The sequence below is a fragment of the Stylophora pistillata genome, chromosome 2 (genome assembly GCF_964205215.1).
Source record: "Stylophora pistillata chromosome 2, jaStyPist1.2, whole genome shotgun sequence".
NCBI classification, from domain to species: Eukaryota; Metazoa; Cnidaria; class Anthozoa; order Scleractinia; family Pocilloporidae; genus Stylophora; species Stylophora pistillata.
The window spans coordinates 36,554,699-36,582,377 of record NC_142520.1 but is presented as its reverse complement, the minus strand read 5'-3'; the positions used below and the strand labels follow the sequence as shown (position 1 = coordinate 36,582,377).

The window sequence follows — 27,679 nt, the reverse complement described above, 5'->3', positions numbered from 1 at the left end:
TAATGAGATCGTGAATGTGTACGTTCAGAACATGGCGAGTTTGCTTTTTATTACAACCTACGCATATCATAGCCTGTGTACAGCCGCCCCATCCCCTCCAAAAAATCGGGAGGGGGGCGTCTGTGATTTACCGTTGCTAATCGTGTATGGGAATAACTTTGCATAAATTGAAAAAAAAAACTGGTTTTCGCTGACCAAACTTTTCGTGGTTCGTCTCAACTCATTCCGATTTTTAAAATGGCGGTCAATGTGACTACTTTTCATCGAGCAGTTGAGAGTGTTTGAGACGTTTTTAAAATTGCTGCACTCTATACCGAGCAAGAAAAATGTCTTCAAGCCCTTTTTGAAGGAAAAGAAGTGTATGCAAGTCTTCCCACTGGATATGGGAAATCATTAATCTTTTATGCAGCCCCAATCGTCGCCGATGAGCTGTTTTCGCGTCCACCTGGTAGTAGTAAAATAATTGTGATTTCACCGCTTCAAACGCTGATGGAAGATCAAGTGGCATTCTTGCGATCATTAGGTTTATCGGCAATTGCCAAATAAAGATTTCGAGCAGATAATCTTTCGAATCGTAGAGTTCACAACACAAAGATTCGTCAGAAGAGCCCTTCGTTTCATTAAAGTCGACAGGCAATTTCTACAAATGTAAGCGGAATCTATAGACACTTAACACTCCAGCGACAGCAACTCCTCCCTAACGTTAAAAATCGAGCTCTTCCGTCCGTCGACGACATTTTTATCTGAATTCTGAACGATGTTTTTCCCACAAAGAACACACAAAATCATCGCTAATTCGCGCACTTGTTATTGTGAGAGCAATGTGTACTTTGAGAGAAGGCTTCACATTTCAGAACTCAATTCCCCGCGAAATTGATAGCCAATCGAAACCCGTGGTTCACACGACGTAATGATCTACGAGTAACAGCCAATGGGATCATTTCCCGCACATTCCGGCAAAAATCACGTAGTCCCCATACACGATTAGCAACGGTAAATCACAGCCCCCTTACCGACTTTTTTGAGGGGATGGGGCGGCTGTACACAGGCGACGCATATCATTGAATTTTACAAGAAGCTCGGCCACACAGTGCAATTTTTGGAGAAACTCGGGAAATTAAAAGACGCGAAGGGAAATGCAAGATGTGTGCTCGACAAACTAAAGAGCATAAAGGAAGGTCATGGTCAGACCACAAGTAAACTGGCAGGACTTGGACTTCTCGCGACTGATAAAAGCTTTGAAAATTTGGAAGGAAATCAATCCTATTGTGAGGGGCACTGAGAATGCAGGGAGGCCAGACGCTAAATTTCGCTATCGGGAAAAACCATCTCATGTGAACAATTTGACAACACCAACGCAAAGAGAATGTGTTTACTTTGACGCAACCGACCAAGGACCGTGCAGGGCAACAAGTATTTTACAGTTCGAGACGATGGAAATAGCTAGGCCTGAAAGAACTGCATTTCAGTTGTAAAGGAAGTCGACATCCCGTTGCTAAGTGCAAATGTCGGACTGGCTGCCACGTCTGCGGCCAAAGACATCATACGTCGATCTGCGACAAACCTACATCACGAGAATACCTTATGACCACAACGAGCGTAGAAGGAAATGAAATGGTTCATCACATGGTTACAGATGACATGAATGGTTTTAAGTGTCGAGCATTGTTGGATACCAGAGCCAGAAGTTCCTACGCTTCATCAACGCTTCTGAACTGTTTACATATCCGTTCTATCCGTCAACAATTCATGCGCATTGAATTGATGTTTGTTACTTCAAACAAAACAAGATATCTATGGCCTACAAACTAGAAGCGTAGACGGAAAATTCACCTAAGAAGCCGAGGTAAGCAAAGTCGACCATATAGAGTTGTTTTCATCGGAAAACCCAATATCCACAGATATAGCGGCGCAATGATATCATTTGTGTGGCATGACTACAAACGATAACAAAAACGAAAGGGCGATGGGGCCAGTTCATCTGATCCTTGGAACAAAAGAGTACGCTAAGATCAAAACAGGAACAAGACCAAGAGTTGAGCACCTGGTAGAACCAGTGGCAGAATATATGAAGCTCGGCTGGACAGTCATGTCTCCTGAACAAGGTTGGATCTCAGTAACATGTTCTCAACGCAGACCTCCGCAATCAATAACGAAGAATTGTGCAAGCTAGACGCCCTGGGGCTAGAGGACAAACCAAGTGGAGACCCCGAAACCTTTTGCGAAGAGTTCAAAGAACAGCTAACCATGAGTTGAGAAGGCTGGTACAAGACAGGTGTACCATTGAAAGGGAATCATCCTCCCCTACGGAAAAATCACACAGAGAGCTTAAAACGTATCAAAAGTCTTGTGCAGAAGTAACGGAGACAAAGTGAGGGTGAAAGGTATAACGACATTATTCAGAGTCAACTGAGTCAAGGGATTGTAGAACGCGCCGACGAGGTAGTCAGGGACGGACGACAGTTCTACATTCCTCATAAAGCGGCCGTGCGTGAGAGCGCTAAGTTTGTCTATGATGCCTCCGCAAGGGCAAATGCAAGTGTCCCCTCACTCAACGAGTGTCGAGAAATCGGCCCTTCGCTACAGAACCACGTTTGGAAGGTGTTGATATGAAATAGGTTCTATCCCATGGCATTAGCCGGTGATTTAAAGCAAGTATTTTTGCAAATTCGCGTCCAAAGAGAATACCGAGATGTTTTAAGTTTCATTGGTTAAAAGATCTGGCAAGCAAGCATATAAAAACCTTGCGACTCCCTCTAGTACTCTTTGGTTTAGCACCTTCTGTTTTCCTCCTCGCTGCAATTATAAACAACACCTATAGCAATAAAAAATGGTGAACCCGGAACTAGTAGAGGAGGTAAAGCGCAGTATGTACATGGATGATTGAATCAGTGGCGGTGAGACAAGAAAACAAGCGGTAGAAATCAAGATGACAGCCACAAAAATCTTTGCTCAGACGACCTCGGAACTGCAAAAGTGGGAATCCAATAATCTGGATTTAGACGTCGAAACTATGACCTCAGATGAAGAAAGTCAGAGTTACGCTAAACAACAACTGGGTACCCTAAATGGGAAAAAGACAAGGACGAAACTCAGGTCAACTCTCCGACCTCAACGGCTGATCTGACAAAAAGGGACATCAAATGAAAAGTCGCAACATTTTAAGATACACTCAGACTAGCTTCACCCGTAACCCTCTCTGGAGAAATGCTCTACAGAGACGCCTGTGACATACTAATCGCGTTGAATAGCACCTTTACTTTGTGACTGACAAGTAAAATAGCGGAAATGGGAGCAGGGTCTTCCAGAGCACGTAAATGCGCGAAGAAACGTAGTGAAATATGAAGAGAAAACCTAACGACCGACTTACACGCATTCGGAGACGCAAGCGGGAAAGGAGTCTCAGCTGCAGTTTCTGCAGCTCACGAAGAAAGGACTCACGATTCCACGATTAGAACTAGTGGCTAGACATATGACTGGTAAACTAGAGGGTTTTTCCCTTAGAAGACTTTATGGTTAGCTGGATAGCACAAAAGCTCAGCGCTAGATCAGCTTGTATCCGTGGAAACGGCGAGTACAAACAATTCGTCGGAAATCAAGTGAGGAAGATCCAAGAAAAACAAATCAACTGGAGGTAAGTACCAACACAAGAGAATCCAGAGGACGTAGGGAGCCGGGCAGGGGATGTGAGCAGATTGGAAACTCTTTGGTGCCGGGGACCAAGCTGGCTATCCCAACCCCAGGAATAGTCGCCAGACCTAATGCAACATCACCTCAATAATCAAAAGCGGAAGAAGTAAAACAAACGCGCGAGTTGTTTGCTCTGGCGGTAGGAAAAACAGAGAGCAACGACACCTTTAGATGAGCTGCTCGAGAGGCACAAACTGTGGCGTTTGTTGTGAGTAAATGCCTGGATCGTGAGATTCCTCCACAACACAAGAACCGCCCGGAAACAGAGATTTGTATGTCCCCTCACAACTGAAGAAATAGAGGAGGAGACAATGTTCGGGATCAAGGGAGCTCAACAGCCAGCAAATTGGTGCAGGAAATTTCGAGAAGATCGTTTACAAGTGAATTTGAGAGAAATCGAGACAGGATATTGGGCAGTAGAGGAAGAATTTATGGCAAGGGCGTAGCCAGGGGGGTCCTGGAGTGCTCATGACCCCACCTTGTTCGGTCTTCTTTAGAGCAAACAACCTACAATATTCAGGTGGCGAAAACGCCATGACAATATCTTGGCCGTAAAAGTCATTGATATGAGTTTTCATGCCGCGATAATACGACTGAGCCCGCTGATATACGCGGGAGAGCAGCGGTGTAGATGGTGAGTAGCCTCTGTGACCCCCCCCCCCTCCCCCTTTGAAACATCCTGGCTACGCCCCTGTATGGCCAGGCTATGGCACTGGCAACACCGCCCTCTGGAACTCCATCCTACAAACTGTACAAAGAGGGGCACCCTATTTAAAGTTATCGGGGTTGATTTTGCATGATCCATAAAGTACAGACCCAAAATATAAGGAAAAGCCAATCTTACATTGTATAGATGCAGTCTAACAAGTAAATTATTCCTGGAACTCCTACCAAACTTAGAGACCAGTGAATACCTTAGGAGTTTAAAATGGCGCACCGCGTTCGTCCAGAGAAGATATTCCGACCATGGAAAAACCTTTGTCGGCAACGAGAAGTGGCTCAAACAAGTTATGCGTGACGAGAAGTTACAAGACTACCTGGCACATATCAACATCAAGTGGCAATTCAACCTTAGCCACGCCGCTTAGTGGGGAGGACAGTTCGAGCACGTCATTGGACTTGTGAAACTAGCTTTAATCAAGAAGATCGATCGGAAGCGGAAAGCTGACCCGGACAGAACTATATGAAGTCGTCCTAAATGTGGAGTTTGCTTTGAACAACCGCCCTTTCAGTTATTTTGAAGGCGACAACAGTTACCGGTGCTAACCCCTAACTCGTTGTTATTTCTCCGATCAAATAGACTACCAGAACTGGAACCACAACAGCCAAGATAAATTGATCCGTGCATGAGAGCTAAGAATCTGCAAAATTGCAAGCAGGCTTTGTGGTCCAGATGGACAATTCAACCGAATCGTTATACAAGGAAAGCGAACGATACCAAATGAAACACAAGAGGTGAACTACATCCTTAGCAAACGGAGGAAGCGGTCATCGTCAAGTACGAGGAACGATATCGCAACAAAAGGAAAATTCGAATCGTGGAAGATCTGATTTTGGGACGAGACGGAATCGTCCGAGCTGACAAACTTCGAGCGGGAAAGGAACATCCGAACGAACCCTACAGCACATCTATCCATTGGAACTGTCCTGTGATGGGGAGAATGTACAGACTCCCCTACAACTCAACCCCGAAACCCCGACATTCAGCCCAAAAGGGATGCAGTAGTAGCCGGAAGCTATCGCATTTGAGACGCGAACGTTGATGACCACTAAAGATATCTAGGAACACTGAACTGTTTTGTTTACTGAATTTCAAATTTATCGAGCGTGCAATTCTAATGTTTTTCTCAGTTGGAGAAAAACAGGGGAGTGTGTCAGAGATTGATTAATATGAATTTGACATCCGGTTAATTTGCGATGGGTGAGAGATGATTTGAACAATAAAACAACAGAGGGGAGTGGAGAGGGAGAGAGAGAGAGAAGAGAGCGAGAAAGAGAGAGAGAGGGAGAGAGAGAGAGGGAGAGAGAGAGAGGGAGAGGGAGAGGTTGTTCGTAGTAAAACAAAACGAAGTTCTGGAACCTAGCAGACTATTTGGTCTCATTTCCGTCACCCTGGGGCCTGCTGCTTGCGTAAAGCCGCAGTTTGGGTGAGACGTAGTGTAAATAACCGGTCTTTATAGTCACGCAAAACTTTCAATTATATTTGATATTTATGTACTCCTTAGCAGTATCAAACACAAGCTGTAAAACAGACTTTCAAAAGGAGCTGGTATGGTGAGTGGTGTACAAGTGACGCGTGATTAAGGCCAAAATTAATTTGCGACACTTGAATTTTATAGAATGGCGCGCGTGATTTGTGAATTTATGAACCAGTGTGAGGCGTGATCCGCCTCCCGAAATCATACATGACCGGTGAAAAATTTAATAGAAAGAAATCCAACGAAGAAAAGTTACATTCTACAACAAGACGAAGTGTGAAACCATTAAACTGTGTCCAAATGAATAGATTTGTGATGGCATTTCTGACTGTGTGTTCCATGCAGATAAAGATTTGTCAGTTTCAGAAACTCGCTTTATTAATTAGAGATGTATGAAATTAGAACATCGAAATGTTTACAATGAGTACTCAACGGTTATTTTCAAAACTAAAAAGATTATGATGGTAATGAAGCATATAACTGGGCAAAGATCGAAGATTTTACACAGTGTTTCAAGCACTCACTCGCCATAAAACGGTTTGGTTTTGATACGAAGGAAAATCTTTTCATTTCATTCAATCACATTCGCGTTACTTCGACAACTCATATACTAAGTTCTCGAAATTTTTTGTTTGGTGAAATAATGAGATCAGTGTCATTCGTAGAGAATGGAACTAAGAAGTCATGAAAATGTCAAAATTAAAAAAAAGAAAAAAACAGCTCACCTTCAGAAGCAGAACATGCCTTTTTTTTTTATTCAGATCCTGATGGTGTGCTTAATGAAAACAAAAGTAAGAAAATGTAATGAGACTGTCTTAGACAAAGAGACGTAAATCGTTAGTTTAAGAAAGTTTTACTCACGCTGTTGATAATAAGAAATCACCAAATAATAAAAACAAATATAAGATGGAAGAAAAATGGTTTGTTAGGTTGCCCATAGGATTCGTTAAACAACATATGGGATCTGCTTATTTTCCATCATCACAGAAGTGATGAACATGTAGCTTCTCCTTACAATATCGATATATCATACAGTAATCAAGTGGTGAGAGTAATTCAGAAGGCGTTATCTCATTATTAGCAAGTTTCAATCCTAAACGTTTTAGCGCATTATTTCTTCTGAAATAAATATCTAGTAGCTCACCTTTATAAAAAATAAAAAAAAAGATATCTGGTTAGGTAGGAGACCAAAATCAAGAGACTGGTTCCAAATTTACTCTGCAAAGCAACGAAGAATGCAAAGAGTTCAAATGTGAAAATCATCGGTAAAGACTAATCATTATAAAAACCTTGGAGGTATGGAAGTTGCATTTCAGTTCGCCTTTTTTACAGATATCTTAATACAAAGTGGAGCTCGCGTATCATTGATATAAGTCTGGTGGTTTACAAATGCCCTTTGTCCGATTTCTTAAAACCTTCGAGTTACAAATTGAAGTGAGGTACATGTTGCTTCTCTTTCCAAAATGAACAAATTATTCAGTAAACAGGCGGCAAGAATACACATCAGCTGAGGGTATTTTCTTGAAGCAACACCAAATTCTCCCCACTGACTAACAAGATAATGTGGAGGAGCAAGAGGAAAGAATTCCTGATAAGATCATAAATTCAAAGGGTTGAAGTGTTTTGCTATCAAATCAAAAATTGATTCAAATTTGGAAGGTCTCCACAACTAATAATAGACTTTTTGGAATTAAAACTCCTCTTTCACTGAATCTCCTCAAATTTTAAGACGAAATATATATTTAAAACAGAAATCGAGGAAAGAATAATTATTAGTTAATTTAGTTTTCAGTAGCTTACGTTTTTAAAAATAAACACGCGTTGTTTATAGTCCTAATTGTTTGAGTGGTGAGACCGAAAGCCGTAATGCAAGCAGCTCGTGTGACAGCAAAGTGCTGAGTTTAATCAGTTAAAAAATCTCACAAAATGTCTGCGATGAGTTTTTAAGCCGCAGTTGATAGTTTCTTGGTCTGAGATGTATCCACACGACTTTCCGTTTCGCTCACGGTGATTACTGAAAAATATTGTGTCTGGCTCCTTTTAACATCAGAACTAATTTGCTGTTCTTGAATTTGATTTCAGTTTTGGATTTTAGGTGGCGACGACAGTTTCTTTTTTCCTTCTTTTTTTGTTAAGGTGAAAAGAATTCAAGCTAATTTTTTCGTTATTTTTGCTGCTTACCCTTGAACAAGGAAGTGTGTCTTGTTTAGTATTCTGATCCTATGACTGAGGAAGCCAAGAGTAAGAAACTGAAATAACGCTTTTCCTGCAAAAACTATCTGTGCGAAAAAAAAGAGTAACAGCTTAATTCATCACAAAAACCTAAAAAAACACAACTAAGTTATTTTCAACTTCCTCGTGATTGCATTAAAAACATAACATCTTTGTTTTTCTTACATCAAATTTCCCATTCATACATCGTGTGGCTGCTTATACTCTTTCACTGCCAGCCTCGCACACTTAAGAATTGTTTAACGTGCAATTTCTTTTTACAGTATCAATATATTCTTCAACCAACCGTTTGGGAGAATAAAGAAACTTATCAGCTTGACGGTGTCAATTGGACGCAACACTTCATTCTCTAAAAATATCTACAGTGACATTTGGAACATTTAGAAAGAAGACTATTAATTAAATCACTGAACTTGAAGGCCTATGATTGAGTTAATCATTTTATTTTGAAAATAATGATAAGCTTAAGGCAAATCTTAGTAACAAATCTTTGCCAAAATCTAAGATTATTTCTTTAATCTTCTGCCACTGAATGTTAAGTCCAAAATATTATACTTTTATAAAGCGGGAAAATATTCTTTCTAAATTTATATTTTTACCACTAACCTTTTAAAAATGAAGCATGTCTTGTTTGATATTCTTGTCGTATGACTAATGAAACCAAAAGTGAGAAACTGAAATGGAACTTTCTCTGCAAAACAAACATAAATGCATGCGTGTCATCCCTATGTTTTTATCAAGGCTAAAGGCAAACTGCCCTATTTTGCAGAATGGAACTTTGAAAATCATTGATAGAAAGAAAAACATTTCTAAGCTTTCCCAGGTAAGAATACTATATTTTTGTCGCTGCATATCATTGCCATACAAACTTTGTTTTCCCTTTTTTTGTATTCAGTTACAGCTTTCTAAATGTCTTAGAAGCGGTTGTAAGATCTCAGTCCAATTTCCAGAGGTTGGCATCTCTGTGTTGTTCTTTTGAATGGATTTCCTTCCAACACTTGTGAAGCGCAACAGTATAAGAAAGAATGATATTTTTTGTTCGGCTGTCCAATAAGGAAATATGTTCAGTTGAACTTAATTGACCATTTGAAATTCACCATTCAATACCATGTAGCTAACAAATTATGTGTCAGAACGCGAAATCCGAATTCGCGAAGGTTTGGGTTCGATACCTCTCAAGAAACTCAGGTATTTTCTCAGTCTCAACCTCGTGTGGCACTTCTTTTTCTTTTTTACTCATTTATTAATTTATTTTTTATTTATTTTTTTCTTTCATTTACAAAGGCAATTTTTTTTGTTTCTGGAACAGGGAGAGTACATTGCCCCGGAGAAAATCCAGAATGTTTATCTACGCAGTCCGTTTTTCGCGCAAGCTTTTGTCATTGGAGACAGCTTTAAGGTTTGTTTGGATAACATTTTAAGCATTGAAATTATTTAGCAGCTTGGATTAACACATTCTCCCTTTCCAGTCCTTCTTAGTTGCTATTATCGTACCGGAAGCCGAAGTCTTAGAGGCCTGGGGCCCGTTTCTCGAAAGTCCCGGTAACTTAACGGGCCCGTAAAGCTGTTCTGCTTTCATTCAAGATGTGGATTTAAAACGTTTTGAAAATGATAAAACAAAGCTATTAGTTAAAGAAACAAAAAGGACTGGTTTGGGTGCCCGAACTTGCTTTCTTATCCTTTAAAATTTTGATTTTAAAACATGGCTTCGGGTCCGTTATTTTACCTGGACTTTCGAGAAACGGGCCCCAGGGCCGAAAAAACTGGAGTCGAGGGAGATGTGAAACAGCTTTGTCAAGATGAGGTAAAAAATACTTTAAAAAGGAGTTGGGGGCGACGGGTTAAAGGTGAGGGGTCCTGAGAGGTGAGAGCTTCTGTGTGAAGTGTAAACAAGTAAGACCCTTAATATTATCCCCAGGCTTCCCCGTGCAAGCTCAAGTTGAACTAGCCACAGGTTAACATGGTTGTAGCCAGTCGAATGGGGTCAAACACCAATTGATTTTCTCCAGATATCATTACTTTTTCATCTAACTATTTTTTGCTTTTCTTTCTTGTTTTATTTTTTCTCTCTATTTTTTTAGCCTCCCATGGCTGAAAGATAAGTTCATTTTTCACTTTTTTCAACCTCTTCCTCCTAGGCCTTTATAGATTATGCTAGTAAAAGTAGCATATTATACTAGTAGCATTGCTTTTTTTGGCGAAATCATGCTAAAATTATGCTCTTTTTTTCAAATTATGCCCTCTTTAAAACTATGTTGTTTGAAAAAATTGCAAATAAGTCCAAAAAATACATTTTTTAATTAGAAGCCGTTTCGGTCTGGCATGGATCGGATCAGGCATGGCCGACGCCATTTTGCAATTGGTAGCCTTGCCTGATGAGAGGTACTGGGACCAACATGTAACTTACGGTTCCGGTGCACCTCAGACCCGGGCTCAGACCGTTTCAGACGCCGCTCAGTGATTCAAAGTGAACTACAAATGCTACTACTTGAACTAAAACTTAAAACATCAAATAATGTCACAAAGTGCTTGGGAGTAGATATGAACAATGATCAAATTGTAGCATGAAAAAGGATCCGATAATTATCAAAATATGCGAATTATGCTGGCTAGCATTGCTACCTGGCAGAAATTATGCCAGTTCGCTCAAATCATGCCAAAACTTATGCTAGCGTAGTCTATAAAGGCCTAGCCCTCCCCCACCACCTGAATATACAATAATAATCAAAACATTAAAAGCTAGCATTTTTCTTATTTGCAAGTGTATTTAACCGAGCACATGACTTTGACTTTCCTTTTTCAGATTATTAAAAAAGTTATATTCGAAGACATCTTGGCTAAGGGAAGAAAAGGAGACCTGAATTTATTGGAACAGGGTAGGGGGGTACAACATGTCGTTACTTAGTCACATACAATGATGTCTGATAGATACGGGGAATGCCAATTTTAAATGAAAGGAGTCCATTTTGAAGTGCTTTTGTACATAAGACAGCTTAACTTGGGATGAATTTTCTTCAATTTTCCCTTTACACGGTAATGACCTTTTAGTTTCCTTGGTTACCAACAAACTTCCTTGTACCAAATAAAAATCTTTCAATTTTGAGAACATGGAAAAAAAATTATAAAATTCATGTGTTAAAAACTAAAATATATTACTGTAACATCCTTTATTTCAAAGGTCAAGAAAATCTATCTTCATCCCGACATGTTTAGCATTGAAAACGGACTTCTTACACCCACCTTCAAGGCCAAGCGTTCAGAGATACACAAGACTTTCAAAGACGAAATAGATTGGCTTTACGAAGAGGTGGTGGCTGAGAACTAACGCAGATACAGGCATGACAAAGCCATCACGAGCTACCACACCCTTCGCTTCTTAAAAGCTACAAGAAATAGTTAGGAAATGAGACAGATCCCAAGCAATAGTTCATAAAGAAATGATACAAGGACTTCGTGTCCGCTGAGTAAATGAACGTAGAAATTTTCAAAAATTATGCTGGTCTGAAAAAGGTAATCTGTATTGTGAAACCTGAAAAGATGGAGGAGGAAATATTCCTAACTTTCACAAGTACTTTCGCATTATTTGTAGTGAATGAAGACAATACGTTACACCCCCTTCCTTTAATAAATTTTTATATCAGTTTAACTGATATATAAGCCCCTCCCTTCCCCTCCAAGCATCAGTAAAATCGCGCGCGACCAACACGCGTGTATGAGAGCAGACACAGGAGGAGAAAGCTCCATTAGGCTCGTGCACCTGTGTCGTCTCGCCCGCACGTTCTGGTCGCTCCTGATCACTCATTACACCTTCCCTTTGCGCTATGAGTGGGCAAAAATACCCCGCATTACACTCTCCCTACAACTTTGTCCAAGATTTCCTTATGCTTCTCTTATTATTGCGCACAGTTCTCTGATTAAAGCGGAAAATAGCAAAAACGAAAGGTTACCTTAGGGACTAACTGACTTAGCCAAATAGTATGTAGTGAAACAGAAATGTTTCCCACTTTTGTAGCCCGCGAAAATATTCTCTTCAGCCTCTTTGTTCCACATCCCACTCAACTCAATTGATTATATATTGAATTCTTTTAGCACTCGTAGGAATGAAAACAATCAATGTATACTTCTCAGAAAAGAGATATCTGCAGTATTTATCAAAGTTTCAAGCAGTTAAATGACTCCTATTTATTCAACAGCAACGAAATTTGAAGGAAAGATAAACACGTTCTTATCATTTTGTATTGTTTTGACGATCTTCAACAAGTCTTTCACGCTTCTCTAATCATATACGATAGAAAAATCGCAAAATAAGACGACACCGCCTGGGAACCAGAAATTGCACGAAATCTTGACTGTGCATGCCTACACTGTTGAGCTTGCGATATATCGTTCAGTCGCGCCCTTTTAATATTGGTCCGATTTTTTTCTATTTTTGTTTTACTTCATATATTAACTACCTTTTATAAATTTTAATGAATAAAATGCCGCCCAAGACAACTCAGTCCTGAGATCCATAAAGTAAAGCGCAAAGAGCAACAGTAGTCCCTTTTACAGTTCTGTGCTTGGTTGCAAAGCCTTTGAACAGGAGTGAGGCTAGAGGTGACTTTGTTATGATACAAACCTTGCTGCTTTTCAAATGTAAATCAGTTTGTTATCATGCTAACTAGATACTGGTCTCTCTATCACAACAAGGTCACCTTAAGCCTCACTCTGAATCAAAGGCTTGGCAACTAAGTACAGAACTGTAAAATGGCCTATTGCGTGAAGAGTGACGACAAGGCGGACCCTGTGTTGAAGACGACACAGGAGTATGAGGTTCCAGTCATCATCATATCGTCCAGGGGGAAGGGAAGGGTCGGGACAGGGGATTTTAGCAACAGAAAAACATTTTATCATTTCCTAAAGCTCTATAGATTTCTTAAAATTCTCCATTATTTGCAGTTAATTCTATAGTCCCCCCCCTTGTAAACTGTTAGCGACGACTAACCCCTCCCTTTATATTTCCTTCACAACGAGTGGAGATTTAAATCATATATACGTTCTTGTCATCTTACCTTGCTTTGATTTGAAGATAGAAATGAGTTGATTTTACCCCTTTAACTCTCATTATTATGTGGCTGTGTCTCACAAGGACTGGGAACTACCGAATTCACGAATTTGATTGGCTGAAATCAATATTGAAAGCGGTCTAGATTTTCCCATCTAGACCGGCATCTAGACCGGTCTAGAAAAAAAAGGTACAAAGAATATAAAAAACTGGCATATAAGACACAGCCATATAATAAACATCTTATTAACCGAGCTAGGTGGGTCTGTATGGGAAGATCTTGACCTCGGTCGCTGGTACAGACCGCACTGCGTTCGGTGTGTACTGGAGACGTCGGTCAAGATTCTCCCATACAGACCTCCCGCTCGGTTGATAAGAACTAATGAGTGACCAAGACAGAACTTGTTCTCATATGATCAATACAATATCAAGGAGACAAGTAACGATAATGAAAAAAAGTATTAGATAGAGGATTGCTAATTGATCCAAAACCAAATTCTTCGAACTAACATCATAAGTTTTGTATGGCAGACAGCAAAGAGAATTACTAATAAGGTCTTGGGAGTGAAAGGTTTAATTGATCATATTTTCCCTCAAGAGATCTGATTAGATTCACAACTTAATTTTTTCGTTTGTCTTATTTTAAGATCCCTTAGTCGCCGTTGTCTCTATTTTATCTATTTATAATAGGAAAGTCAAAATCTGGAATTAAAAAAAAAAAATGACGCTTTCGTCAAATGTGAACTTCGTAATGAGCCTCGTTCACCACGGAGTCTCTGTGGCTCAGCGGTAGAGCATCGGAGCGAGGAATCTAAAGGGTCGATTCCTCCTTGGGACTCGGAAAATTTATCTTTGTCCCACGCTCGTGACAAGACGAAAAACATCTTTCTAAATCTCTTCACTGAACTCAAAACTTACTATCTTTCTTATTCTTTATTTTTCAATTTTTTTACAGTTCCTATATTCTTTTCTAGTTGTTTCATTTTTAAAGAGGCAGTTACTACTTTTTTTTTTCGAATTTTCCACTTGGCTAACTACGCAAGCATAATGACTTCGCACCAAATCTGTGACGTATCAGCTCTTCACTGGCTGGAATTTTTAATCCATATTCATCAGCTTCTGTAAAATGTTCGGTAAACTAAAGTATACTGTCCTTCGAAGAGCGGAGAGGTGCTGACCATAGTGGTGAAAATAAATATGAACTCTGGAGGAAATGAGACGCTGGAATCTGCGACGAAGAGCAAATTAAGTGGTTTAATGTCACAAAACTATAAGGTAAGCTTTTCCTGCGAAAATTGTTTCGTTTTCTTCTTTTGAAAGCTAAACGAGTCGGGACATCTTATCCAAAAGGGTCAACACGTGCCAATTGTTCAGTTTGAGCGGTTCTTCATGAATGAATAAGGAGTCGCCCATCGCCGAAGTCGAATCCTCTGTTGCACATATTCAATAATATCCGTTACTCGTACGCTAAGTCAAGATTTTCAAACGCAAGCTTTATCGTTAAATTCTCCTTCGTGCGGGTAAATAGATTGAACAATTTACCCTTCAACCTCCAAGACTTGATTTTTAACTCTCACTGCAGTAACTGCTACACATTTCCTTGTGAATTAGTTAGCGAATTTGTTGTTAAAACAAGGTAACAATTTCTACCTTATAACTTTGAGTATTCTCATTACCTGTTTGCTGGATGATGTGAGGGTATTTTAAAGAGAAGTTACATGTTAATCACCTCTCGGTTAATGGGACAGTTACAAAATACCATGTTTTAAAAGATTTCGTGGTTTTCCAGCTTGCAAATTGTCGTAAGAAGTTTCACATAATCTTTGTGTAGATTTAAAATCTTTTTATCAGTAGTTTCTGATAACTAAAAAGGATAAATATACTTTTAGGAAGAGTGATGTTGTCAGAAAGGATGCATGGAATTCATTAAGTTATCAAATATTGCAACAGCTTTCTTTATTACACTGCGATGGTCAGTTACTACAAAGTGCATCAGCTTTTTTGTTACGAAGTGCGACAGGAAAGTGTGGCAGAAAACCACCTTTTTGACGCATATCAGTACAACAGGACGACGAGGAAGGTTGTGGGACTTCTTAAAATTTAATGCCCACCTTCGATCCTAGCATCTCAGGCTCGCAGGACTTAACTTAACTTAACTGAACTGTATTTAACCAGGGAAGCGTAATAACCTGTTAGGGTTTTCTAACCTGCGGCCCTCACACCCACCCAACCCACCCCAGGGGTGGAGATCCACCACAAAGTGATCTCGTGCGTGGGAAATTAACGTCTCCTACCCCTAACCCTGCAGGAGACGGGGCCTACGGTTCATTAGTCCTTATCCAAGAAGACTAGAATATCTATCCATTTCTTTATATCATAGAAAGGTAGCACGTTCCCCTTGGTTATTTTAAGACCCTGAGTGTTGGTCTGGCTGGAGCTTGAACCCTCGACCGCCCGCACAACAGTCAGGCGCTTCACCAATTGAGCTAACCTGGAGGCGGTTATCTCAGCTGGACTGTAGCCTTCCCCAGGCTTTTAGTCAGTGGGGGCGAGTGGCAGAGCGAGCGAACGACAAACGGCGACTGTGATTGTCAGGGAAACGGAATGGAAGGACTTTTTTCTTTGCCTTGCTATCGCAATTTTCGCGTGCACTGATTTCGTTCATCTCCGCTGACCGTGATTCTGGCGCAGTCTAGCATAACTAACTTGACTTCTAAATTTCCTTTGGATTTAAGTGAGGCTAATTAAGATGTCAAAAGTCCTTAGCTGTCTCCTTCGAGCCTCCGTATGAAAAGGCTCTTTACTTGAACCCTCAGCCGAGTCAATGCAGATTTTCATGATTCACGCAGACGAGGAACCTCTCTCGGCTCAACCACGGACGCCGTGTTTACAACGGAAGCAGGTTTTGAATAAACCTTCAGGTGGTTTGAGTTGTGTGGAATCCGCAGCGCAGAGTGACTTATCTTGTGTCCGCAAGAGAATTAGGGTGTGAACATTATTTGGCATGCGCTGAGACACTGAGATTAAATCTTCATTTTGTTTCGTCCAAACTTTGAGTAATTTTGTTGTTACTCTTGTTAAAACGATAATTACATAGCATTGGATGTTTACACAACTGGACGTGTAATAAGGAGGACGGAAGGGGAATTCGGTCGTCGCCGAAAAAAATCGAGTATAAAGATCATAAGAATATCACAAAGCCTCAGTGCAGGGGGGGATCAAGTACATTAAACGATGATACAACCAAGATCCTGTAACCCCCCACCCCTCCCCATTCCTTATCGAAATTGTATCGGTCTTTATCGCGATGACGGCCTGTCAGCCATCAAGAAAACCCCTCAAGAGATAGGAAACATTAAGAAAGGCATTTGCAAAATTCTTGGTGATAACGATCTGAAGATCACAGGGAGGCCAACCTTACCTAAGTCAATTTTTAAGATGTTACACTCGACCTGAAAAGCGGAAAGTACTCGCCATACACAAAACAAGGAAACACACCGCTCTACATACATAAGCATTCTAACCACCCACCTTCTATTCTAAAGAACATTCCCGCAACCATCAATAAGCGTCTTTCGGAAATTTCATCAGATAAGGATTGCTTTGACAAAGCCAAAAGTCCGTACCAAGACGCACTTAACAAAAGTGGCTATAAATGTAACCTGTTATTTAAAACACCAACCCCTGATGCGTCACGAAAGAGCAGGAACCGTCAAAGGAACATCCTGTGGTACAATCCGCCATACAGCCAAAATGTTGAAACAAAAATCGGCAAATGCTTCCTCAAACTAATTGATCAACATTTCCCTAAATCCAACCCGCTGCACAAAATCTTTAACCGGAACAATCTAAAACTTAGCTACAGCTGTATGACCAACGTCAAAAACATAATCTCCAGTCACAGCAAAGCCTAAATTAGCAAATCATCAAAACAATCAGATGAAATCGAAATAAACTGCAATTGCCTCAACAAGGATAACTGTCCACTTGAGAGAAATTGCAAAATCAGTAACATCATATATCAAGCGGAGGTCATGACTTCACAGGCGAAAGAAACATGCATTGGATTGTGTGACTTAACATTTAAGGAGCGCTACAGAAACCAAAAATCTTAAGGAGATGTTGGCACCGTCAAAAATCTTAATGAGATGTTGGCACCGTCAAAATTTCTGGTAGCCTCTAGTGGAAGGCAGAGAGAAGAAGACGGGGGCTGCTCAAAATGCGGCGGGAGGTGCGAATTATGTAAAAATTATTTAATTCAAGCTTCGGGTTTTCAGAGTTCGGCAACCCACCGCCGATATCCAATTCAGCGAAGGCTGTCTTGTTCGTCACGAAGTGTCATTTATTTAGCCACCTGTGCCAAATGTAACCTACAATATGTAGCCGGCTCCACCTCGACTGAATTTAAAGTTAGATTTCGTAACCACAAACGAAAATGCTGAAGAACAAAACAACTTGTGAATTAGAAATTCATTTCAGTGACTCTAACCACGAAATTTCTCAAATCAATTGTATTATTATTGAACAAATTAGGTCTTTTGAAAATGCCGCACACCTTGAACGATTGTTACTCACTAGGGAGGCCTATTGGACCGCGCAGTTATTTACCGTTAATCTTCATGGTCTCAACAAACGACGGGAATCTAGATCCAAACACCGCATTCATTACTACAATTGAGCAGCTGCCATTTTCCCAATATTACACATTTCATTGTATTTCATTCAGTTATCGATAATAATTAAGTTAGATTCTTCTTTTTGTCTTTTTATTGTTCTACTTTTCTCAGTTTGTAATTTAGACCTTTATTGTATTACGTTATTTCAATATTTCTGTATTGTATATAAGCCGCCCACAATCATTGTAAACCGCATTTTAGTTTTTAGTTTTTAACTTTTAACCTGAGGAAGGCTGAACGGCCGAAAAGTCGTCCATTAAACAAGTCCAGAACAGTCAAGAGTTGGTCAGTCTCTTCGTTACGTCGACCTTACTGTACACTTAACTATATATTGATATAGCTCTTTGGCATACAAAGCTCTACTTTCATGTCCAAATTGAGCACTGTGGGGTGAGTCATTGCCGCTAGCATTGCACATAGCTCACTAGGATTTCCTAGTTTGAGCATTCTGGCATGGCTTAGACGATACCACAAATATGGGATCGTTCGGGGTAACCATATATAGCAAATTCTATTATTCTAATGAAATTCCTTTCTTTTATTTAAACCTATTCAAAGATGTACCATGGGATCGAGGTAGAGAACTTTTCCATGGAAACTATGTCAAAATATGTCATGGAAAATATGTCAATAGTCCTCCAACTATGAACTAAAACTAATAAACTGAGCTGAAATAAAACTGATTAAGCCTAAAATCCTGATGATCAGCTTCCAATTGTGTGTACTCCGAAGTTCATTTGGAATATAACAAATTCAACTCACCTCGTCACTCGACATAATTTCAGAGACGAAATTGCTGCTAAAGAAAGCAACATATATTTGTAAACTGTTTTAGATGTAAATGTCACAAGAAAACAAAAGAACAAAGGTGATTGAATTCAAAAGCTCACCAGTCATTCATGGTTGCCGAGAGAGAAAAGAAGGAAATATATTGTGGAAGACTGGGACGAGTCAGTGAACATGCGGGGGAATGCGCCGAACAAAATGGCGTATACTCTTATAGTGGGTGGTCATTTTCCTTTGATAGCATTTATCAGCCACACATATTCACACCCATTTTGCTTCAAAATATTCATCTCCTTTGTTTCACTCAATGCTTTGTAAAAACAGCATACGAAACTTCATCCTTTTCATTACTTGTTCAAAATCTTCTAAACGGCCATCTTGAAAACGAGTAAGTTTTGCTGTTTTGAGATATTTTCGTTTCTTTATACTAGTTAAGAATCCTCTTAACTTTTTCCTTTGTAACATAATTCTCACTTGTTTAAACAAATCTTAACTCTCTGACCAAAATTTTTCACTTCCGGTTCACGCCGATGGCTGCCGATTCTTCAGTAGTTGGGAATGCAAATCGGTTCATTATTGAAAACCCACAGAGTTGTTTATTTATGGGGTTTAAAAAAGATCCGCCACAAAAGTCAGATGTCAGATGGTCGATATGGCGCAACCTACTTACACAATCGACAGTGTGCCGAAGGAATACCGATACGGTTTATATTCTGTCCTAATACATTTGGCCTCCTTTTTCAAGTTCGTTACTTGCAAACAGTTTTTTCAATCTTTTTCGCCTTAAGCCCTGGTTGTTCTTTCTAGTCTCTCATAACTTGTCTCTTAAGTGTTTCAGTCTCCAGCCGTGGTACAACTGTATTTGATTAGGATCAAAATAAACACAGTTTAGAGAGATATACGTGATTCTTTATTTACCTCTTAAAAACAAAAGCTTCTTAAAATCACTCTCCACTACCTCTGGTCCTGTCTTAACTGAATTGAGTTGAAGATCGTAAATCAACTGTAGTATTATGTCATACCTACTTTAACTACATTTATTCCACATTTATTCAATTTTTCACAGGCCAACTATATTCACAGCCGTGCCTCGACTACTGAACAGAATCTACGACAAGGTAAGAAAACGTGAAATTTTAATCATTTCCAATCGGCTGCCACAGATTTTTATGTGGCCAAGAAAGAAAAGAAATATGATTTTTCAGGTTCACAACTTAACCCTTAACCTCAAGACTTTCGGGCGTTTAATTTCTCCCGACAGTATCAACCTTGAAAAAGTTAGGGTTTTCGAAATGGAGGAGATTTTTTAATACCTATAACAGCTGTCCACTCCCATAACACCAGACAATCCGCCAAACTTAATTTCCACCGACCACAAGTCAGAACAAACATAGGAAAATGTACTTTTAAGTACTCTGCTTCTGTTATATGGGAAACTGTCCCCTTGGCATTGAAAAAAATACAAACATTTAACAGGTTTAAAAAACTTTATATGGCCCACCTGATCTCTGATCAAATGCAATCAAATGATATATGATATCTGTTTAGTGATCAAATATATAGTATGTAACAATTCATATGTAAATAACTATAGTAATAAAGGTTAATAATAATAATAATAATAATAATAATTGTCCGCTTATATGTAGGTCTTTGTTGCTGCTTCTATTGTTGCGATTGTCGCTGATGATGCGTTGTTCTTTTCCTCTCCTTTCTCTCTGTCTCTGCTTTCGTCCATTGTTGTTGCTGTTTGTTTGTTTGTCTGTATGTGTGTCTGTTCTTCTCTCATTAAGCTTTTCCTGTATAGATTCTTACCTGGTTCAATGTATCTCCAACATGCCTTAAATTTATACGGGTAATTCTTTCTTGCACATTAATCTCAGCTCAGTACTATTTCTTTGTTTATCTAGAAAAGCCTTTGCTACTTTGGCCACCACACACATTTTTATAATCTGTACTTTATTTATTTTATTATGTAATCATTTGTTGCAACTTTACTTTTCTATCTATGTTAATTTTATGTAAATAGTGAAAAGTGCGGAAACCATGAATACTAATGTTCGGGTGAAAAAGGTTATTGCTTGTTAAGTGCACTCTGAAACAAGCATTTGCTTTCTGAAGCATCCGTTGAGATAGTGATAGACCAAACGATTTTTGTCGGCATCTGATTCTTTATATAGCGATTTTAAAATTCTTTGGGCCCCACTTTTTTCCTAACTTGTCAGTTATTAGTGAAGAGAAAAAAAAGTAAAAAGCTTTCAAAACCGGTTTTCAGTCATTTGCTTCGTAAATGTAGTGAGGGCAAAAACAGTTTTTCTCTTTATCGACAGATCATGTCTGGGGTATCAAAGAGTAAACTGAAGAAGTGGATTCTTCAAATGGCACTCAAGTCTTAAAAGGTGAGTAAAACCAAAACAAAACGCCAACTTCAAAACTGCGAAAAAATTTGCTATATGTCTGATAAACCTAGCATCTACGTTAGTAATAAAAAACTGTTTTGAGGAGGAAAAATTCCTCGTTTTCTTATACTGAAGTCTCTCTCTATCTATTTTCTTCTTCCCCTGTTTCGCAAAGCTCGAGGGGACTCTTGAGGCCAATTACTTACACGAGGTCTAACCTAAACCACGGTTTTACACAGTTCATGGGCCTTATGCTCTCTCTTTACCGCATTCCATTCACTCTCACGTTTCATCCTCACAACCACTCAGTTGAATCCATCATTTTTAAAAACTTTAAATTACTTCAAAACGATCCAGAGACAAGCACTATCTTTTCGCAGCCTCCGCTCATTTCATTCAAACGCGACAAAAAAATAGGCAAATTTTTGGTCAGAAGTTCTTTTCAGACTAATGACCAACCAGGCACTTTTAAATGCGCTCGTGCACGATGCAAAACAGTGTTCACAACACTGATAAAATATCGGGACCTAAACGATCCATCAAGATCACCGATCACTTCACGTGCGCCTCCGCCAATGTAATCTATTGCATAACTTGCACTTATTGCAAAAATATATACTCCGGCGAAACAGGCAGAAGACTAGGTGACCGATTCCGAAAACACCTTCGAGACGAGGAAAGGAATGACAAGGACACATCGAAACCAGTCGCTAGACATTTTAATTTACCTAATCATTCTAAGCAACATGTGGCAATCTGCGGTCTTTCCTTACACTTAGGTAGCACGGAAAGCCGTAAAAATCTTGAACAAAAGCTCATCTTTCAAACCGGCAGCCTAAATCCCACAGGGATCAACGAACGCTTTTCATTCCACTAATTTATTCATGTTTTTCTCGTTGCCATGTTCCCACCAATAACGTAGCTCCATTTTCTGCCTTTAAAAGCACACACAACCCACAATTCCTCTATTCGCTCCGACGAAGGGCTAACGTCAGCTTTTGTAATCGTTACGGTGGCCAATTTACCATTTCAACTTTCTTGATATATCCAAATTATGTTTAGATAAAAGGTTCAGTTAAATAAAGGATTGGTTAGAATGCGGTTATGAGATCCCCAGCCCCTTTCCTCATTATTGGGTAAATATAAAAACATAAACATTCACTTACGACTCTTTTTCCTCTAAAGGCAAATCATTAGCAGGAACACGATATGGGGTTATCTGCGTGGTTCTGCGTAAAATACAGGTAATATACACTAGTATACATCAAGTGGTAAATATTCTCCTTGGAATAAGGTTCGATGAAACTGTCATAAGGTCAAAACCCATTTAATCACAGCAAGAAAAAGATTCCTATTTTACAAGTTGTGAGCATTGAGGACCGAAAAACCGAATAAATCAAAATTGCAACACTAAAGCAAAAGATCGGAAGTGTAGGAAAACTGACGCGCTTAAAACAAAAAACAAAAAACAAAATTGCAAGAATAAAGCAAAAGATCGGAAGTGTAGGAAAACTGATGAGTTAAAGAAGTAGGATTGGCTTTAGTTAATTGTTTGATCGGGTGGCCCCCTTTTTTTTTTACCAACCACAGAACTTAGTAGGAGCAAAATGCCTCAAACAAGGGGAAAAGTCAGTGACCGAGTGGTCTTAGCTGAAACATTCGTACCCTGGTCTGTGGCAAAGATAATAGCTTAAAAATTTTGGTATGATTGACCGTTTAATCAAGAAAAATATTTCCCTCCCAGGTTTTGACAAAAACGGCCTAGATTTTTTTCAGAAGACAATACTTTCATTTCTTTTTTTCCCACTCCCACTTACAATTTTTTAATTGATAAAAATATGAGCTCCCACTTATTATCCCCTGCCGAGTTCCTAAAGCATTTAATTTTGTGCAGTGCTGTAAAGTATTCGTACCAATTCATTCTTACTGAAACACCTTCTTAGTACGTTCCTTCTTCGTGACAGAGTTTACTTGGTAGTCACGTGCGATGCATGCTTTGTGGTTCTGCACCTCTGTCAGCTAAGGCGGACGTCATTCATCAGATGCATCATGCGATGTCACGTGAGTTGACCATTTGCATCAAACATCTTTCGTGGCGAAAAGCTGCCTAAAAGCTGTACTTATTTTCCCTTTTTAATGTAAGGTTTGGGACAAAGTGGGCCATCGCTGGCGAGTAAGATAAGATCAATTGTCTGTTTTAGTAGCAAAACAGAACCACAACTTCATTTTGTTTCCTCAGCTGACTGATGGTTATGGTCAAACCGAGTGCACAGCAGCTGCCACCTTCCAGCTGTTCAATGGCGTCACAACAGGTATGTCAAGCTCTTTGCATGTTTCTTGACGTCTGTTGAAGTTATTGACCGACTCAGTGACTGATGAACTGAGGAGATGACTGCGGACTGGCTAATTATAACTAACTCACCGACTGACCGACTCCTGACTGACGTGCTGGCTGGCTAGCTGGCTGGCTGGCCAGCTGGCTGGCCAGCTGACTGGCCAGCTGACTGGCTGGCTGGCTGGCTAGCTGGCTGGCTAGCTGGCTGGCTAGCTGGCTGGCTAGCTGGCTGGCTGGCTAGCTGGCTGGCTGGCTAGCTGGCTGGCTAGCTGGCTGGCTGGCTGATTGAACGAGTGAGTGACTAACTCAATGACTGACTTGCTGGCTGATAGGCTGGCTGACTGACCGACCGACTAACAGATTGACGGGCTAACTGAGTGAGGGACTGACGGACTAATTGACGATCTGACGGAGTGATGGATTGCCGGTCAGACATACTGACTGACTGACTAACTGGCTGGCGGTTTCACTAAGTTTTAGTAAGTCATTGACTGTCCTGTTTCGACGGAGTTGCTGGCGTAGTAACTGTTTGATTGTATTAGTTAATGACTTGCTTCTCAAATTTAATTGGTTGATCGGCCGTCAGCCTTACCGACTGATAGTCAAGATGACTGACTTATGGTCGAGCAAACCAACTAATTGACTTATCACTACCCGACTCATCGATGGTTCTATACTTAATATTATACGTGAAAACACAACGCGCGTCTGATTGGCTGAAAACTAGTGCAAAGACGTAAAACGAGAGTAATGTTATAACGCGAGTGCAAATTACGAATGGCACGCACGAACTGTCAAAATTCCGTCTCTCTTGACTTTCTGTGTTGCTATTTTCATGTAAACTATTGATAAGTAAAAATTTTTCTGGTGTAATTTAGTAGTAAAAAGCACTCGTGAATGTTTCAAAGACTTCATTGTCTTTGAAAAATTTGCTCGTGCTTATTAACACTAAATTGCACTAGAAATCGCGGTATTACCTGTACTAATTGTATTTCTTTTCTTTTTGCAGCCGAACATGCTGAACACAGAGCTGGTTGCCGTGGTCCTCTTGTTAGTGATATCAACACAAGGGCAGTATTGGGATCCCTTCATGCTGGCATGGGGAATACCCACCTAAATAATTTACTCTCCACAATGAATGTACCAACAATGAATTATAAACTGTTTAAAAGAAGAGAAAGAGAATTGCTCAGTTCTCAGTCCAAAGGTTATAAATTACATCACCAAGTGCTTCATGACCATGAGTATTTGGACCAACACTCGTGGTCTTAAAATAAGTGAGGAGAATTTGCTACCTTTCTATAATCAAGAATTGGATAGATATTCTAGTCTTCTCGGATAAGGACGAATAAACCGTAGGCCCCGTCTCCTGCAGGGTTAGGGGTAGGAGACGTTAATTTCCCACGCACGAGATTACTGTGTGGTGGATGTCCTCCCCTGGGGTGGGATGGGAGGGAAGGTGAGATCGTTACATGGACTGAAGCGGCTGCCAGAGGCGCCTGATAATGCTGACGTCCGATCTCAACTTTATCATTGTAACTAGACACGTTTGTTGTTTAGAGTGCTTAAGACTTTCTTTCTTTCTTCTTTCAGTTTTTTTGTCAGCCAAAATGTGGGAGATTCTGAATCTTTAAAGCAAGGTCTCAAAAACATTATTCCCATGCCTTTGGGGAGAATACTTGCTGTAATGTTTCATGGTGGGGTTTCAAGCACAATCCTGTTGGCTACAAACATACAGACTTGTCAAATGGCAAAGATCTCTTTGGAGATTCCTTACAAAAAGCCTTAAGTGACATTCTGGATGAATATTCTACTGACATTGTAGTGAATAAACTGACCCCATGTGCTAATTCACAGAGAAATGAAAGTCTAAATAGCACCATTGGTTCTAAGAACCCCAAAACTCCCTTTTATGGAGGCAGTCAAAGTAATGATTTTCGAGTAGCATGTGGGGTAGCACAAACCAATATTGGATACAACTACGTTGGAAATACATTGGAGATTCTTAATATTGAGCCTGGTTCTCTCTATGAAAGACATGCTAAAGCGATGGACAAGAAGGTTTTTTATGACAAACAAGGAAAAGAAAAAAAGGAATTCAAGAGAAGGCATAACCAGTTATCCAGAGAAAAAACCTCACAAACACTCAGGAGGGAAGTCAGTGAAGGGATCACCTGTGAGTCTTCAGCAGGTCTAAATTTTGATCCACCAAATCATCAAACAGTTTCACAAAATGTATCTGAAATGCCCACAGAAATATCACTAACTGAGCTAAAAGGATATGAAGAAATAACACGACCCTATACTATCAGGCCAAAGATTGTGCAATTACAGTATGACTCAAAACAGAAATACCAATTCGTTATCTTTGACACAGAAACGACTTGCACAGGGAAGCAAGCTGAGATGTGCCAACTGTCTGCTGTAAGTGAATATGGGAAACATCAATTCTCCACAAGCATTCTCTCAAAAGGCAATATAACTTACAGTGCCTACCTTGTCAATGGTATGACCATTAAGACCATAAACTGAGTAAGGACATTGTGCCAAGGAAACAATCCTGTCGAAAATGTAACCATAGAGGAAGCACTTCGTGACTTCCTGACTGTTATAACTAAAGTCAAGTCATCTAAGCGACATGAAAATCAAATAACTGTTTTAACTGGTCATAATTCTGCAACGTTCGATGTCCCGATTCTCCTAAGAAATAGTGATAAATACTTCAAAGATGGCATTACTGACATGAATGTCTTCTTTGCCGATAGTCTAAATCTGATGAAAAAAGTGATTAAAAATAAACACAAAGCACTTGAGCTCGATTCTGATGGATACTGCAAACTAAACCGAAGCATCATTTATAACCATTTGTTCAAGGAACAATTTGACGTCCATGATGCTTTAGAAGATGTTAGGGCGCTGAGAAAAATTCTTTTTGAATCGTCTTTAAGCCTCTCCAGGAAAAAACATCGTTAAGAATTCTAGTGTCATCAGTGTTGCCCACGCAGTGGCAAACATGATCTACCTAGATCAACGACATGAACTTCTTCTAACATTCAGTGACAACTTGTTCGACGAAACCGACACCGGACCAATTAAAAGATCAATGGCACAAAATATCGCTGACAGTGGTCTCTCTTACGATGACCTTCGCAAACTGTACACAAGGTTTGGTAAAAGAGGACTAGTTGCCATATTGTCTAATCCACCAACAACTTCATCGGCGAAGACACCACGAGTCACACGTACAAAGACGATATTGGCCGCCATAGTTAAACACTTCGAAGAAACCAACAATGAAGAATAAAGAGAGATACCCGAAAAAATCTCAGGTAAACAAGCATAACGTTTTACCTATTAGAAGACTCGCTATCTCTAAACAAACATTCCGATCGAAGCGCCAACCGACACCTCTTTTCCATGGAATTTGTCCATTTCAAACTTTCGCTTGTTGTTTTTCAATAAAAATATGGCTAATATAGCCATACGTTGGAAGTAAATCTTTCAAGGTGAGCTGGGAAGGCTGTCTTTAACGGCTGGTGAATGACTTTCCGAGCAGTAAACGTCTGTGAACTATAGATCGGATGCAGTAGACGCTCGCACGAGCACACGCAACTGTCAGCGGTAGCTATAACAGATCATGAGCAAATGTCGATCTTATAGAATCCAGATTTTTAAATGCGCGAGAACGCGCGTGGAAATTGCTAAACTCACGAAAGCTACTGCATGAAAACAAGTCCGGTGACCCCTTCTTTTTATTGTTCCAATATTATAATAACGTCGAAAAGAATCATCAGAAAAAAAAATAGAAAATTCTACGGAAGGAAATTTGCGATGTGTGAAAATTGCCCTCTTTGTAGATTTTCTGAAATTCCGCTCCGTATAATTTTTTAAAAATCTTTGTTCATTTTCCTTTTCAAGTGCCAAAAGCAATCACTGAAAAAATCAGGGGGTCACTGGATTAGTTTTTGAATTATTTAAGCCACAGGCTAAAAAATGCGTCTGAATAAGCCTATGAAAGCGTTGCCATCGAAACTGCTAGTGACGAGATGACACCTATTTTTGGATAACCAATGATTATATAATTCAACCCCGTAAAAGTGTTCAACTGGCCTTTGTCAGCCTTTCTGTTGTATTCTTTCAAAGTTACAAACCATCAAAAAGATGAAAACCGGTACGAACCACCTGAATAGGTAATAGAGTTTTTTCTTGTCTAATTTGGTATTAAAGGGCCTGTCAACCCAAAAATACATGTTTGTCTTATTCCATGTAAAAAGTGTCATAGAAAACGAATCTGCAATTAGTTTTGCCCAATTCGACTT

At 39.8% G+C, this 27,679-nt stretch overlaps 1 protein-coding gene, 1 long non-coding RNA gene and 3 pseudogenes across 4 annotated transcripts in view; 3 read left to right on the top strand and 2 right to left on the bottom strand.

Moving 5' to 3' along the window:
* Positions 1–6,653, bottom strand: part of LOC148739312 (uncharacterized) — a 15,734-nt pseudogene extending 9,081 nt beyond the window's left edge. Inside the window, exon 1 of the transcript XR_015997414.1 lies at positions 6,614–6,653. The product of XR_015997414.1 is annotated as an uncharacterized LOC148739312 (transcript). The remainder of the gene's footprint in view (positions 1–6,613) is intronic.
* Positions 1,967–3,267, top strand: LOC148739313 (uncharacterized; annotated as a pseudogene).
* Positions 6,654–7,037: 384 nt separating the features above from the next.
* Positions 7,038–8,812, bottom strand: LOC148739311 (uncharacterized). Its single transcript, XR_015997056.1, has 3 exons — positions 8,727–8,812; positions 8,070–8,167; positions 7,038–7,106 (listed from the first exon to the last, which is right to left on the bottom strand). It is a non-coding gene; the product is annotated as an uncharacterized LOC148739311 (long non-coding RNA).
* Positions 8,813–8,829: 17 nt separating this feature from the next.
* Positions 8,830–12,525, top strand: LOC148739310 (long-chain-fatty-acid--CoA ligase 5-like). 2 transcript variants are annotated; one of them, XM_088750345.1, is made up of 4 exons: positions 8,830–8,943; positions 9,430–9,519; positions 10,924–10,996; positions 11,299–12,525. In XM_088750345.1, exons 1-4 carry the CDS (start codon positions 8,833–8,835, stop codon positions 11,331–11,333), a joined length of 309 nt encoding a protein of 102 aa, XP_088606471.1. In that variant the 5' UTR covers positions 8,830–8,832; the 3' UTR covers positions 11,334–12,525. The 2 variants fall into 2 exon arrangements, with proteins under 2 accessions (XP_088606471.1, XP_088606470.1); XM_088750344.1 differs by lacking the exon at positions 10,924–10,996.
* Positions 12,526–14,361: 1,836 nt separating this feature from the next.
* LOC148739309 (uncharacterized) lies at positions 14,362–27,200 on the top strand (annotated as a pseudogene).
* Positions 27,201–27,679: the final 479 nt, after the last annotated feature.